Source organism: Penicillium antarcticum (genome assembly GCF_028974205.1).
Source record: "Penicillium antarcticum strain IBT 31339 chromosome Unknown utg000002l_segment0_segment0, whole genome shotgun sequence".
In the NCBI taxonomy this organism is placed as follows: domain Eukaryota; kingdom Fungi; phylum Ascomycota; class Eurotiomycetes; order Eurotiales; family Aspergillaceae; genus Penicillium; species Penicillium antarcticum.
Window position 1 is genome coordinate 4,534,380 of NW_026695300.1, and position 15,547 is coordinate 4,549,926.

At 48.5% G+C, this 15,547-nt stretch overlaps 7 protein-coding genes across 7 annotated transcripts; 3 read left to right on the forward strand and 4 right to left on the reverse strand.

The window, feature by feature from the left end:
* Positions 1–832: 832 nt before the first annotated feature.
* N7508_002699 (HD domain-containing protein) lies at positions 833–1,537 on the reverse strand (the record flags this gene model as incomplete). Its single annotated transcript, XM_058460765.1, has 3 exons — positions 833–1,094; positions 1,140–1,353; positions 1,402–1,537. The coding sequence occupies 3 exons, from the start codon at positions 1,535–1,537 to the stop codon at positions 833–835; spliced, it is 612 nt and encodes a 203-aa protein (XP_058324297.1).
* A 398-nt stretch (positions 1,538–1,935) lies between these two features.
* Positions 1,936–2,861, reverse strand: N7508_002700 (phytanoyl-CoA dioxygenase family protein; the record flags this gene model as incomplete). The annotated part of the gene is made up of 3 exons (XM_058460766.1): positions 1,936–2,192; positions 2,241–2,459; positions 2,513–2,861. The coding sequence occupies 3 exons, from the start codon at positions 2,859–2,861 to the stop codon at positions 1,936–1,938; spliced, it is 825 nt and encodes a 274-aa protein (XP_058324298.1).
* A 510-nt stretch (positions 2,862–3,371) lies between these two features.
* Positions 3,372–5,228, forward strand: N7508_002701 (uncharacterized protein; the record flags this gene model as incomplete). Its single annotated transcript, XM_058460767.1, has 8 exons — positions 3,372–3,552; positions 3,601–3,631; positions 3,688–3,882; positions 3,950–4,115; positions 4,165–4,266; positions 4,321–4,450; positions 4,507–4,619; positions 4,677–5,228. The coding sequence occupies 8 exons, from the start codon at positions 3,372–3,374 to the stop codon at positions 5,226–5,228; spliced, it is 1,470 nt and encodes a 489-aa protein (XP_058324299.1).
* A 3,719-nt stretch (positions 5,229–8,947) lies between these two features.
* Positions 8,948–10,582, forward strand: N7508_002702 (MFS transporter; the record flags this gene model as incomplete). Its single annotated transcript, XM_058460768.1, has 2 exons — positions 8,948–9,189; positions 9,247–10,582. The coding sequence occupies 2 exons, from the start codon at positions 8,948–8,950 to the stop codon at positions 10,580–10,582; spliced, it is 1,578 nt and encodes a 525-aa protein (XP_058324300.1).
* Positions 10,583–10,719: 137 nt separating this feature from the next.
* N7508_002703 (uncharacterized protein) lies at positions 10,720–12,036 on the reverse strand (the record flags this gene model as incomplete). Its single annotated transcript, XM_058460769.1, has 4 exons — positions 10,720–11,319; positions 11,375–11,525; positions 11,642–11,695; positions 11,843–12,036. The coding sequence occupies 4 exons, from the start codon at positions 12,034–12,036 to the stop codon at positions 10,720–10,722; spliced, it is 999 nt and encodes a 332-aa protein (XP_058324301.1).
* A 652-nt stretch (positions 12,037–12,688) lies between these two features.
* Positions 12,689–14,349, forward strand: N7508_002704 (cytosine permease; the record flags this gene model as incomplete). The annotated part of the gene is made up of 3 exons (XM_058460770.1): positions 12,689–12,916; positions 12,972–13,188; positions 13,244–14,349. 3 exons carry the CDS (start codon positions 12,689–12,691, stop codon positions 14,347–14,349), a joined length of 1,551 nt encoding a protein of 516 aa, XP_058324302.1.
* Positions 14,350–14,649: 300 nt separating this feature from the next.
* N7508_002705 (uncharacterized protein) lies at positions 14,650–15,306 on the reverse strand (the record flags this gene model as incomplete). Its single annotated transcript, XM_058460771.1, has 1 exon — positions 14,650–15,306. One exon carries the CDS (start codon positions 15,304–15,306, stop codon positions 14,650–14,652), a length of 657 nt encoding a protein of 218 aa, XP_058324303.1.
* Between the last annotated feature and the right edge of the window lie 241 nt (positions 15,307–15,547).

Sequence of the window (15,547 nt, forward strand, 5' to 3'; positions counted from 1 at the left end):
ATGTTTGGTGAAGAGTCATGACGCGATGCCTTTTCTCTTGTGAGTCAAAGCTAACACGCGAAAGGGAACAGAGCATGATACCTCGAATACCGAAAGCGAAATCACCGTCGCCAAAAGCGCATCATGTGAGCCTATATCGTCCACGTTTTCGAGTGTTTTCCGAAGGCCAGTGATTGTATAGATATAACTTCGCACTGCACAAGAGATTGACCAGCTGGGGGCCGAAGCTAACTGCATACCGGCGATTGAGATCATGGCGCCCATCAAGGGAGGAAACTCCATCCCTAAGCGGAGCATGTATGATTGATCTGAGAAGTTTGAAAATGAATTTTGACGAACGAGGCGAGAAAGAACGGTCGATGCAAAGTATCGGTAAAGGTAAGAGTGCTCCTCGTTTTGAAACGGAGATGGCATCGCAATAGGCGGTGTTAATGCCACGGACAGCTGTGAATCGAGAGAGACACCCATACAATCCGCAGGTTTGACAGAGCGGCGACGTCGCAAGCGTCTTCTTTTGTCGGGAGGCTCTCCTGACGGCCACCTGCAGCCGAGGTCATTGCGAATGCAACCCAAACACCGCGGTCGCGTCTCGTCGCATTTCTTGCGGCGTTTCCGGCCTGTTTATCTCAGCTCCGAATTTTCTATTGGAAATTTCTATTCTCACATTGAAAGCACCCGGTTTGGGTTCTGAGTCTGGCGGTAGATGACATTGGAAAGAGGAAGACGGGGAAGAGAGAGAGAGAAGAGGAGAGGGACGGCATATTTCCCGCCATCTCCGACTGTTTCGTGTATTTGCTGAATATCTCACTTCCTCTTCATCTTGATATTCTATCTACTCTTCGAGCTTGCCTTGTTTTTCCAAGTGCGCGATGATCATCCCCAAATAAGCCGATGCGCGCGGTGTCGTGGCCTCAACACCCTCTAGTTTGGCCGCATCATCCCACAGTCGGAGAAAAACCATCTCGTCTCGCAAGGGGTCTTTTTCAAACGCTCTCATATCGTCGCCTTCGAAAGGACCACCCTGGAATGCGAGCGATCTCTGAGACGCCGAGGAGAGAGAGTCATAGTACGCACGGTTGACTGCAGTGAGATACCTATGGAAAATGAGCCTGAGCTTGAGGATATCAAGAAACACTTACCGCTTCGCCGCAACATGGCTATTCACTAATCGGCACACGGCCTCGCTGAATCCAAGCGACCGGAGATATGCAGCGCCAATAGCCTCATGGCCGACCCGGCCGACATTTTCCGTGCTTCCGGAAAGGTTCATGCGCGCCTCCTTGGTGGCTTCCAAGGGGATGATTTGACCAATGTCGTGCAATAAGGCGGCGATAACTAGCTCATCTCTAGCTCCTGGCAAAGTAATTAGCCCAATCTCTATGTCTCGTGATTATAACTCACCTGCTTTTTGTGCCTGGTGTGCTGCTTGTAGACAATGTTCAAGTTGGCTAATGGATTCTCCGATATAGTCGCCTTGACCATGCTTCTCCAGAGCTCCGACCAGCGCGTCTGCCTTTTGGTAAATATGTTCAGCCATGGCGAGAGAGGATATGTGAAAATGAAGAAACTGGGATCAGCACTGAATGAGGGAAGAATTCAGGTGGGATTGGAAAAGGTTTTATATGTGACAAATCTGCTCAATTTATCCATTGGCTCTGAAAAGAAGGGTACAACCTTACGCTAAATCTTCCGACGTCGTATATCTCATTCTATCGGCGATGGCAACTTGCGGACCTCATGCCGATGGCCCACACTAGCCCCTTTTTGATCGGTAAGAAGGGAGAACTATTCCTTTCTTTTATCACTTGATCTTTCGTTTACCATACTTTTCAAACTAGACACTAGGACACTACCTAACTCGTTCAGACCAGATACCACGACACCGGGTTCTGGTAGCCTGTTACTTATTTTACAAGGTGAAGCTAAGCTATACATCTATACAGAAATAGCCTTGGAGTCAACCGTCAACATGGGAGAACCGAAAGCGTAACGAGCGCGGCCTTCCTCGTATGATTCTCCCTCTTTACGCATGTGAGTTGCTGGCCAAAGCTTCTGGCGATCTAGATAGTACTGATCATGCAGATTCCCTTCGGCGGCGCAGTTGTATGTGGCGTAAATCGCTCGGCGGTCCTTGGGACTGGTATTGGCACCACTTCTATGCGCCAGGTATGAGCCAAAGATGAGAATGTCGCCTGTATTTATCAGCATAATTTCAGTCAAGGTCGCGCAAGTCTACATACCGGACTCGAGCTCGGCCGGGGTCCAGGTGTTCGATTTCACCCAGCTGGGCTCAATGCACCGATCACTTCCGAGAGGGATCTCCATACGATGACTTCCGTCAACGACCTCCAAGCCACCATTTGCAGAGTTCATTCCGTCGACGGCAGCGAGGATGGTCAAATGCTTGATCATCTTGACGTGGGTGTAAGCATTGGCATCGATATGGGGATCAAATCCTCCTGCGAGTAATGTCAGTGACCGAAGTCCAAGGGGAAATTTTGAGACTCTTTACCACTCCCAGCCAGCTTGTAATTGATTTTCTCTTTGAACAAGAGCATTTCTTCTCCCGCGAGCTGTTGCAGAACACTGGTAGCACGCTGACCCCGCAAGAAACTGTCGAACCCTGCATGGGAGTTTGCGAAGTTTTCCGTACGGCACAGCACCCGCTTTCCTTCGGAATTGACCTCCTCATAAGGCATCCACGGAGTATCAGGAGTGCAAGGAAGATCGTGAACCTCCTGTGCCCATTGCTGCAGCAACTCCGATTCCCCAGGGGTAAAGAACTGTCGAATAAGCAAGTATCCCCGTTCGTGGAAGTCAGAAAGTTGCTCCGCAGAGAGAGAATAGTAAGAGTTCTCCATAATAGGCAGACGAATCCCGTTTATTCCGAGGCGAGAATGAAATGAGGCTAAAGCACGTTTTATACAGGACCAAGTACACGATCATGCACAGGCCACGAGGTCTCGCACTTCGCACCGACATAAAGACTAATCGAGTAAGTTTCAATCTGGCGGATCGGAGGCCGACAGGTCTAGTAGGCCACATGGGTCAGGCATCAGCTCTAATAGGCTTGGCGTTCAGGTCCCAGCGTGGGAGAGGGTCGCCAAGCTGTGGAAGCGGAGCCCTACCGTTGTGGATTTCTACGTGAAGTATTGCAATGCTACTGTATGTATTTGGGCTTGGACCTATGCAGCTTGATAGTTCGCGCTTCATCCCGGTGTAACATTTGAAGCCTCCCGTGCATCAATATCAGATTGCTATTGGACTCTTGCAACGTATGCCACAGCTTAGAAGCTATTTCTATACAGCTACTTAAAATGCCCCTGGTCTTCGTCTTTCTCTATTCCTTTCCGTTCTTCTATTAAAGCAAAATGAGCGACGCTATGGCTACATTGTCTGATGGCCCAGTGAAGAGTCACTCAAAGACCCAAGAGTCTTATACGGATGACCATGACATCGAGCAAAGTGAAACCAAGCGGAAGAGCTCGGGTGTATTGAACGTGATTGTCTCAGGTCTAGCATTGTTCAGTGATGGATACAATGCGCAAATCAGTATGTATACCTCTGTTCATGGATGAGCAACTTCTAACTTTTTTCTAGTTGGCTACATGGAACCGTTGTTCTCGGTGCTGTAAGGAGGCGAGCTATTTTCCAAGTTTGGCCCAATTCATTGACGAATGTTCCCAGCTACATGAAGGGCATGTCTTCAACCATAAAGTCCCGCCTGTCCAACTCTTACCTGATCGGTGAGATTTTCGGAATGCTCTTTTTCGGTGTCTTGATCGACCGGATCGGCCGTCGGACCGGAGTCATTGCCGCTACAGCTTTTCTCATCCTGGGAGTCGTCCTGGCTACCGCATCCCACGGAAGTACAGAGCTAGGGTAAGTCAAACTTCCTTGATGATTAGAAAAGCGCCAGACGAGCTGAGATTTCTAACATCAACTAAAGCATGTTTTGGATGATGATTGTCGCACGAGGCATTGCTGGGTTTGGAGCTGGCGGAGAGTATCCAGTCTGTGCTACGAGTGCCACCGAAGCTGCCGACGAAACCGCTAAACTTCGCAAGCGACGGGGTTTTCTCGTGGCCGCGACAACGGATTTTGCGGTTGATCTGGTGTGTGTCCTCAACCCCTGACTAGTATCATTGCTAATGTCTATATCAGGGATTCGTTGCGGCAGGTTTGGTTGCTCTGATTGTGCTGGCTTGTTACAACCAGCATGATTCCGAAGGTGTCTGGCGAATCACCTTCGGACTGGGTATTGTAGTAAGTCTTTCGTCCTCTTAAAATGGAAATCTGATATCTCTAACTTAAAAACAGTTGCCACTTTCCATCTGTTTCTTCCGCGTGCGGATGATCAACTCAACGCAATATCGGAAACACGCCATCAAATCACAGTATCCATACATGCTGGTACTGCGTCGTTACTGGAAACCTATGCTTGGAACATGTAAGTATTAGCAAAGTTCATAATCTGATGCGACCCCGAACTTACCCGAAAAACAGCCTTGGCTTGGTTTTGCTATGATTTCGTGACTTATCCCTTTGGCTTGTTCTCGTCAACAATCATTGAGCAACTGAATCCTAATAACACCACGGTGCAAAATATTGGATATGGAGTATGTTTGGACCGAGTGCAGCGTTTATTTATGCTCAATCTAACTAACAGTAATCAGACTGTGATCAACTGCTTCTACCTCCCCGGTTGCTTGCTTGGTGGGTTGCTCATGGATCGTATCGGCCGCAAGCAGACTATGACATTGGGATTCATGCTCTGGGCAGTGTGGGGATTCATTATTGGAGGTGCCCTGCACCAGATTCAGAGTATTTTCCCTCTTTTTGTGGTGATGTACGGAATTTTCCAGGCCCTCGGAGAGATGGGTCCCGGTGTCTCGACATTCCTTTGTGCTTCTGAATCCTTCCCAACGCCGCTGCGTGGCCATTTCCTTGGCTTTGCTGCCGCAGTCGGGAAGGCAGGGGCCTCCATTGGAACTGAAGTTTTCACTCCAATTCAAAACTCGTTTGATTCGACTGAAAAGGGTCAACAAGCGGTGTTTTTGATTGGAGCTGCTTTTACAGTGGTCGGAGGTCTTATTTCCTGGTTCTTGATTCCTGATATGTCTCGTGAGCTGGAAACCGAGGATGCTCGCTTCAAAGAGTATCTGGAACAAAATGGCTACGATGTTAGCCTTTACGGCGAGGCATTGGTTGTCAATTCACGAGACTGAATCTGGATCTGTGTCTCTGTCAAAATCATATAGAATATGCACGTTCACACAATCTAAGAGGATCCTACAAATCTTCAAACACACTTCGAGATGGTCCGTAATGATTTGTATAAACTTTTGATATGACACAGTCAATGGATTTCAATGTCTTCAGACTTAGTATTTGTAATGATCAATTGTTTTAACAGTCTGCTGCTGTAGACGTATCCCATTTTATACTCACCTTGGTTACTGCAACTGTTGATCCAAACTAAGTCATGTTAATGCTTTGTAGGGATGCGAAGATGAGGAGAAATCGACACCCATCATGCAACTCATTGCTAAGCTTACGTTCTCTTTGAGGCTAATACTCATTCACCGTTGAAATGTTGAGAGGGGTGTATCAGAGCACCCAGAATTTAGGCGATCATACTGCTTTTTCTAAAACATCTGGATAGGCTCAACTGTCACCTCAAAAATTGCTTTTCCTCCGATCGCAGTCCAGAAATTCTACTCAGAGTCATATCGCGACAAGACAACGTGAAAGTTCAGTCTTCACCTGTGCTCTTACCCTTACTACTCGCCCTTTGTTTTCAAGATCTCATGCCCGATCGGCTTATGGTGCCGCTCTGACTAATGCTCGGGGATACAGAATCACTGTCAGAGACGTGAAGTCTATAGAAAAGGCTACTTTCCTGGAGAAGTTCATAGCTAATCTTACAGTCCCCGAGCTAGGCCCGGAAGTATCAAGTATCTCCGCTTCAACACGAATCACCACTGACATTATGTTCCGAAAACGCAATCTCATCTCATGTTTGCTGATAATATCATTGGATCGCATCTCACAATGCACTCCAGGATCAAGCAATGGCACCAGCAGCGGGAGCCGCTGTGGGCATCATCCACGATCGGTATCCCACAAAAAATCTCAATACAAAGATTTGCAGAAATTAAAGGCCGGGAAGGCAAGGGTAAAAATGCCGTTTCTTCAATCGGAAGAATGTCTACATGGCGTAGGATCATTCCAACAATCAATGTTTCTATAGGCTATCGGAATGGCTGCGTCATTTGACACCGATTTCATCTATTGCATGGGTCGAGTGATGGGTGAAGAGGCAAGCTCTATTGGACTACGGGCATGCTTTGCCCCAGTGCTAGACTTGGCAAAAATCCCCCGCTGGGGGTGAGTCCAAAGTCTGGTCGTCTACATTCGTCGCATATGAACCCAATCTAATCAGATTGCGAGCTTTCAGTAGATCGGGGAAAGGACATGATTTTGGCTTCCCACATGGGTGTGGTTTTTCTCTTCTGGGTTATCAAAGAACAGTAACTGGTCAGCCCCCGATGCTGTGCCTGTGATAAAGGTGGATGTTTATCTATGGAAAATTTTGGATGTTAGTTTGTTAATTGCATGATTTTTAGCACTTCGTGACACGTGGCAGTCATCAGGGCGGGCACAATGCTAAACCGTTTATGGGATATGGTACCTGTGAAGTACGACAGGAAATGTTAGTTTCCTTCAAAGCCTCTGTCGACCTCGGTGGTGTAAAAGTGATTTTGATGTGAGCCGCAAGTTCCGAACCTTGCTCACAATTATCGATTGCATAGTATCCCTTCGGTCACGGCTTATCCTACACAACATTTAGCCTCGTCGGGTTCATAGCGACTATTTCTGCAGGAAATTCATCTTTCGACGAGAAGCATTTTCATGCCGAGTCAAAGATCACTTTCTCGGTGAAATCTATAAACTTTGGAAGTCAGGCAGGCAGTTTTGTGTCTCAAGTCTACCTCCTCGGCCGGGTTTCCACAATCGTTCGACCAGTAAGGCAGCTTGTCGCTTTCACTCGGCTATATCATTCGGCGGGAGAGACCCAAACCGTCGAATTGAAGTTGGATGTGTTGCGTTACCTGGTCGTTCTCGATTGGAAACACGAGTGGGCGGTTGAGAGCGGCGAGTACACATTTGCTTTGATGGACAACGGAGGGAGTGGAGTAATGACATCTACAAATGTCACTTTAACTTGCATCTAAATCTTCTGAAAGCGAGATGACAGAGGTGAATTAAATGAAAATGAGATGTCAATCATTCTAAATAGATAATAAACGCCATTTGATGGTTGATTTGTCAGAGGATATGCTTAGAAAATGAGAAATATCTATAGTCGTTTGCCTGTCGTATTATTCCCGAGGCTCATTGCACATCCCAATCTAACTTGAGTGCCGTGGTTCTCGAATAAGATTTGAGCAATACTGTGAGGTTATCTGTGTCAAAATAGCTTTCGTCACTCATGATCAAGGTAAAGATGGGGGTTATAGAAAAGGCCAGATAGGTTTCCTTGGCAGCTAGTAAAAGTAAATGAATGCCACCAGTTTCATCTCTGGGTGGGTAACGACCCTGCCCACTCGTCATGACTTGTGTGAACGGTTTATTGAGCTGTTCCTTCTGTGCTGCCACTTGAATTGACGGCGCGAATACACGCACGACAGCCCCGGTCCCGGCCGAGCCTACTGTTGTGTTCGGCCGGGGTCAGTGTTATATAACGAGAGTTCGTATTGTCGATGTGGGGCCTAGAGTAGTTGACTAGGCCAGGCAGCAGAGTGGTGCTAGCCACCGAGTAAGGGGGACACGCTGCAGCCGCTGGAGACGATCTAGGTGTCGCTGCCTGGTCTCATGGATTCCAAAATCCCAATGCTCTTCCAGCTTCGTGGGATGATTGTGAGTGGCGCAATTTTCAGTCGAGTCACGGCTGATTGGTAGGTATGTCCGATGCTTCTGGTCGACGGGGATTGTCCGAGATACTGGCGCGCTATCCAGTCCATTTTATGGTCCCAGGCACGAACGTGACATCATTTAGCATTGGGCGGCACACCATCCTGTCAATCGCAGCTCGATGAGTTGAACCTAAGTCGGGACAGGATCATTGGGTCGCTATGGTCACTTTATCGTCGCGGTTTAGCAGGAAGATGTGAAGTCGAAGTTCAACGGGGATGGCGTCAGTCCCGGAATATGAATATTCCGACCAGTGAAAGGAGGCTAAGCTCGAAAATCTATGAAGAGCAACCCTAAGGTGAGATTGTAAGTGAGCACTAAATAGTTCACAAAACGGCAAAATCTTCCTCTGTGCGCAATCGAGTCTCGAATATTCAGAAATAATGTTTGCCTATGTACAGCAAAGATGCAGAGTTCAGACTAAAATCGCGCATCTGGGGTCTCAGCCTAATATGCGGAGAGCAACCCACTCCTGGGGCGTTTTACCTGGAGATTACCTATTAAGCTGCGGGCTTAGGCGATAAACAAACACGATGACGCGTATGGTGTGTTATGACATGGCTCAGGTTTTAGAGTGTCTCAACTCAAGCCTGAAGACTTATACTTCAATGTGCGACTCAGCACAGCATATCATGACTGCATATTTCCTGCTTTCCGGCCAAAGACCAGGCTGATTACCACACAGAAACAAGGCAAGAATTACTAATGTCCACACCGAGAGGGCAGAAGATAATCCAAGTGGAGACTATGTGGAGTCGGGTACAGCCAAGCATTTGCCAATGATGCTTCTTTTCGGTACGCCGAACCACTCCGAACGATGTGGCAAGCCTTCCCTGTCTCGGCAACCGGGGTTAGTATGGAGAACACGGAGGGATTCGGTCTTCCGGCTCACAGGGCCAATCTTTTCTCCCCTTTAAATGCGCTCTCCCTTGCATATCTCAGTAGATTTTCTCTCTCCCCAGAACTTAGCATGGCTTCGGAGGACAGGCGACCTGAGCTCCATGACGTGGAGAAGGTCTCGGACTCTTGCCGCGAAAACTCGACATTAGTCTTGTCTGAAGAACAGGCGCTGGCCAAAGCACGCAGTAATCCCGATGACGCACTACCGATTATCATTGCCTATGCTTCGGACGATGTCGACAACCCTCGCAACTGGCCGAAATGGCGCAAGTGGTATATCACCATTGTGGTCAGCATGCTCAATGTCTTCACGTACGTCATTGTCCAGTCCTTGTTTGTTTTGAGGCCCATCTAACAACTTTCATCTAGAACATGGTGTGCGGGAGGTATCTCTTCAGGCGCGACGGGTATACAAGAGGAATTTGGTGTTTCAGCTGAGGTCACTACTTTATGTCTGTCGCTCTATGTCCTAGGCTACGCTATCGGCCCTGTACTTCTGGCTCCACTCTCGGAATACTTTGGCCGCCAACCGGTGTATGTGGTATCATGGTTCTGCTTGTTCATGTTCCAACTTCCTCTCGCCTTGGCCCCGAACATTGGCACCATTCTGGTGTGTCGTTTTATCGCTGGCTGCGCCGGAGGTGCGCCCTTGACAAACACTGGAGGTAGTATCAGTGATTTGTGGGAACGAAACGAGAGTGGAGGCCCAATGGCGGTCTACGGACTGAGCAGCACCTTTGGTCCTCCTATGGCGCTGGTTGTCACTGGTTATATTGGTCTAAATCTCGGCTGGCGATGGATCTTCTGGGTGTTGATGGCCATGACTGGTGGTGTCTGGATTATTTTAGTAACCACCATCCCTGAAACACGCCACACCACCGTGCTCGAGAACAAGGCCAAGCGCGCGCGCAAGCAAATGAAGAAGGAGAACCTACGCTCCGCAGAATCGACTACCGACCTTCATGCAAGCAGCAGAAAGGGGTTGCACGAACTATTTGCGATCACACTCACGCGCCCGTTCCGATTCCTCTTTTCGGAGCCCATCACATTATTTTCTGCCATCTACAACGGCTTCTTATATGGCCTGGTCTATTTGTTCAACGAAGCGATTCCCCTTGTTTTCGGTGAGCCCAAAGGACATCCATTCAATACCGGTCAGCAGGGTCTAGCCTTCTTGGGAATGGCAATTGGTCCTCTCGTCGCATTCTGTTTCTATCCGCTTCAGGAGCGATACTACTTGCGCCGTGTCGAGGAGCATGGAGGCAAAGGTGTTCCCGAGGCTCGCATGTGGATGGCTCGGTTGGGAGCAGTCTTGATCCCTATTAGCTTGTTCTGGTTCGGCTGGACAAGTTATCGCTCAGTGCATTGGATTGTTCCGATCATTGCATCCTCGTTCTTTGGCGCTGGTATCTATATTGTGATCCTCAGTATCTTGAACTACGTTGTCGATAGCTACCAGACTTATTCAGCCTCGGCTCTTGCAGGCGTGATCTTGGTGCGCAACGTTGTCGGTGCTGGGTTCCCCTTGTTTGCCACCCAGATGTACGAGAAGTTGGACTACGAATGGGCCTCCAGCCTGTTAGGGTTCATTTCAATTCTTTTGGTGCCAATCCCATTCATCTTTTTCTACAAGGGCAAGGCCATTCGCCTCCGCAGCCCGTGGGCTAGAGAGCATTTTGACCAAAACGAGGATAGCCCGCATTAGCGTCTTCGCACAGTGGAATGGCAGCTTTCAAAGTTAAATATAGATGCACTTGTTTATGTAGAAGCAACTTTGATTAAAGTATCATCAGAATTCTGCAAAGTAGCGTAATGGCGCTAATTCTTCTTAGTATTGTTTTACTACAGGTATGTTGCCGCCAAACGAGACTGCAAATGCTCCCCTGCTGTCATACAAGGCTGGCCGGTGTTCGGACCACGGGCACCTCCCCCATGGCCAAACGCTCTCCCAGTTTCTTCGCCTTTCTGTTCTTTCCGATAAAGGGAAACTATTTCGCTTGGAACGGGAATGAGATCTGTCTCACTCATTGGCTGACAGAAGAATGCGATACTGTAGCGATCGCGCGGTTTGGATGTATGATCTGATTGGTCTTGTTCGGAGAACACGACTCGATGAACCGTTGACTTGAGCAAGCCGTCTGTCCAATAGCTTAACATGTCGCCAATGTTCACTAGTATTGGAGGAAAAGGGAAGTCTGTTCGGCCATCCGGATATACCGGGACTGGTGCCCATTCATTGTTTGCGGTGAGAATTTCAAGCCCTGGCTGCCCGGGACGTTGGAACAACAAGGTGATACTTCCGTAGTCAGAATGAGCCCCCGCTCGAATATCCTTTCCTGGCCGGTATGATGAGACCACAGCTGGATAATAGAGCCATCGAAGCGAGTTGCCTGTCGTACCTCTTGATTGATCATGGCGAGAGGTAAAAAAGTCCTCATCGATCTAGGTCGGATTAATGAGTCTCTCTGAGCAGAGGAAGGAATTGAGTAGGCTATACCTCCAGCCCAAGGGCAAGGAGCCTCAGAATCTGAATGCAGGTGGCATTGCAGAGACTGGTGAAACGAGCGATTTCCGACTCTCTTGAAACCAAACACGGGGGTAGTGGTTGTTGGAGATTTCCCTCCTGGAATTCCCCGATATTCAATGCTCTACAGGGCTATCAGATGATTTCTTGTCGCATGCTGTAAGAGAACTGACTCTTTGAAATCGCCTCTCTAATAAAATGTCAGTCACTGTATCAGCCAGAGGAAAGAGATGATTTCACATCGTGATGTTCAGGATCCAGCGTCTCAACATGCATGCCAACCCATCCCCGGTTCTGAAGAAAGCTTAATTATGTGAATGAAAGCGACACAGACGGAACTGACGTCATGTTCTCTGCGAAATGGGGCTTTCTCAGCGGCAGAGAGTTGAAAGAATTCTTGTGACTTGTCAAAGTGAGCTTTACATTCACGCCTATAGATACCTCGGCACTAGACGCAAGGGGTATTCACGAACCAGATTAAAGGTCTGGTCAACATCCAACGCCGTAAGCATCGTACTGTTGCTGTCGGCATACAGAAAGCCATGTTTTACAGCAGCGTCGAGCAGTTTCTTCCCAGCGGCCACATCGTGTGAGTTGGAGATGTCCACCAGAGGAAGTTCAATAGGGTTGGCCATGACGCGTTGAGGTTGAGAAGTTTCATGAATCCCTGGGGTATCTGACCTTATCAATTCATTCTATCAAGGATTCGCCCAATCACATTCTGTTCATTCATCCTGTAAATATTATACGTACGTTGGCGGCATACGCCGCTAGCCGAGCTCGTCTCACGATCAGAGAGCAGGGCGCAGAAACGACTTCGAAACCCGACTATTCACGTTGACACTGTAAGTCTCGGTACTCTCCGTGTCAATACTCAATCAACCCCGCTCGCATGCGCGGGTCTCCGTCCCCTCCGCAACGCCGCTCGGTGGAGATCCGGATGGACCAGTCCGAACCAGCATAGTATAAAACCTTGAATTGACCCAACGACCACCGCAACACTAGAGCGGAAGGTTCTTCCAGGCCTACCTCGGCATCGCTTGGCTGCAATACGAGCACACCGCTCGCTTCGGGGGGTTACCAGATTAAAAGACCCGACCGAACAACCCAACCTCTGATTGTTATTGTGGAACACTTTCATCTGGAAACCCACGCCGAGATGGACAAAGCGTCTGGGGTAGTGGATCGGAGTCCCCCGTGTGGATCAATCCACTTTCCGGGGAAATCACTATTAAAGAGCGCATTTGCTGAAAGTTGGTACTCGTGAACCGGTCGCAACTGAACATCATGAGTCGAATACTATATGCCGACGTCGAAAAGCGCGCTGGGACCACGGAACCAGCACTATTCGAGGATGAGACGGGCGCTGTCCCTGCGACTAGCTTTGAGTATGGCGACACGCTTTACGCAAAGCTTCAACGACTCGGTGGCAAGATCAACGTTGAACAACGAGGCATCGAACGCGTCCCGGACGACGAAAGAACGGACAATTCATATTGGAATATTGGTTCCATGGTACTTTGATCCTGAGCATCGTGCGAGATCTCTCTAATCCGTTGAATAATCCTAGTGGCTTGCTGCCAACATGGTCGTGCCTTCGTTTACTATTGGGGTTCTGGGCAAACCGCTGTTCGCCATGGGCTTTGTGGATTCGGTATTGGTGATAATCTTCTTTAACATGATCGCAGTCATGACTGTCTGCTTCTTTTCCGCCTTTGGTCCTGCTTTTGGACTACGACAGATGGTGTTGTCGCGATTTTGGTTTGGATGGTGGGGAGTGAAGCTGAGTGAGTGTCACATCGTCTTCTTCCTACTCAACTAACAAGCCGCTTTCCTTCACAGTCGCCATATTCAATGTACTAGCTTGCATCGGCTGGGCTGCTGCTAATATCATAGTCGGAGCGCAACTGATCAATGCCGTCAATCCCAGCGTCCCTGGGTACGCAGGAATCCTGATAATCGCATTCTGCACTCAGCTTGTTGTTTTCTTCGGATATCGAGTGGTACATGCGTATGAATATTGGAGCTGGATTCCGACCTTTATCGTTTTCCTGGTTGTGCTCGGTGTATTTGCTCATTCCGGAGATTTCGTGAACATCCCTATGAACGTCGGTCGTGCAGAACTAGGATCTGTTCTCTCTTATGGGTCCACAGTCTTTGGCTTCGGTACCGGATATACAAGCTTCGCAGCCGACTACACCGTCTATCAGCCAAGCAATCGTCCTCGGCGCAAGGTCTTCCTCGCCACGTGGCTGGGTATTTTCCCGACCTTGCTTTTTACGGAAATCCTCGGTGCTGCGGTAATCACAAGTACTGCCATCAATGGCGGAGATAATGCATACCAACAGGGATGGGATGAGGCTGGCGTCGGGGGCCTACTCGGCGCTGTTCTATTCCCAAAAATTGGAGGGTTTGGCAGATTCTGTGTTGTCATTCTCGCGCTTTCTATTGTCGCTAATAATTGTCCAAATATCTACTCGGTCTCGTTGACTTTGATGGTCATGGGACGATGGACTCGTCACGTTCCTCGGTTCGTCTGGACGGTCTTTGCTACTGGGGTTTATATTGCTATTGCGATCCCCGGCTATAGCAACTTTGAAGCCGTGTTGGAAAACTTCATGCACTTCATTGGGTATTGGTTGGCGATTTACGAAGGAATCGCGTTGACTGAACACTTCGTATTCAGGCGAGGATTTTCTGGTTACCATCCCGAAGACTATGACAACCGTGACAAACTCCCACCTGGTATCGCGGCTTTGCTTGCATTTTGTTGCGGAATTGTCGGAATGGTTACTGGAATGAGTCAGTCCTGGTGGGTTGGGCCTATCGCCAAGCAAGCGGGCTTAGACCCTACTGGAGGCGATGTTGGCTTCGAGCTAGGTTTTGCGTTCGCTGCTGCTTCCTATGTGGTTCTGAGAATGATTGAACTGAAGATTTTTAAGCGTTGATTGTATCTGCCTAGTCAATCTATCGGACAGCAGAAACATAAGGTGGCACGATGGGTTAGATGACCACAACATCCATCTCTGATCGAAGCTTACAACATACTTAGGGAACATGTCAGCTCTCGCTTACTGTTTATGTGAGAAACTGAAATATTTGTTGACTTTTCACAATTCATTTATTCCTGATCGGGCCAAATAGCACTTGATAAGTTATAAGTCACATCTTAGTAGACTTTGTCATGCAGCCATTTGTATCGCCACTATGAGGCCCTCGGTCTGAATTTGGAACCCACTTCCTTCAGATCATTGCGAGACCCATTTGTAGCTCAAGACTGGGATTTCAAACACCGGTGCTGTGCAAGTGGCGTTGAAGTAGGCGTCATGCGTACAGCTGAGTCGGAAGTCCGTACTGCCAGAGTAGGTGATGGTACTACCGTTGTCACACTTCAGTGCATGTCCATCCCCGAGAGTATAATCGATATGACCAGTTGAAGTTTCCAGATTTGAAGTTCCATAGAAGGCCACAATCCGCCCAGCACCCCGGTCTGCATAGCCGCAGTTGCTTTCGCCATGAGCGATGTCATGAATACGATATCCAATGTACTCATCGTGACATCTGAGGCCGTCTGCAAAGTCGATATCCAGCGTTTGCATCGGACCGTACCCCCAGGGCTCATAGTTTGGCATTCCGGTCCAGCACACGCCCACCATGGTCCCATTACAAGTAGCTGGATCCGGTTTACACCAGCCATTTCCACAGAGACAACCCTTGGCATTGATGTCGACTTGATTGTGGATGCAGTCTAGGCTGTGTGAGCCATTGAACCACTGGAACTCATTAACTGTCCATGTAGGAATGGGACACCCTTCAGGTGGAGTGATAGAGCGAGGTTGGATTTTGGCAGGCGAGGCATATGTAGAAATAGCCAGAAGCGCCGTCAACAGACAACGGGCTGCCATTTAATCTGAGGTTATGATGATACAGTAATACGAGAAGAGTGAAACGAAATGAGCAAGTTGGTTATGACTTCTGCGTGGACCTTTTTCAAAATTTATACATTCATTGAGAGAATGCTAAGAACCTAAAGAGAAAAATGGGAATTGCAACCTCATTCTCATAGTGGAGTAGGAATCTGCAAGTAAGCACGCTAAGCATGCGATTCGGCTACTTTGCTCAACACATGGCCAATTGGATCGTGTA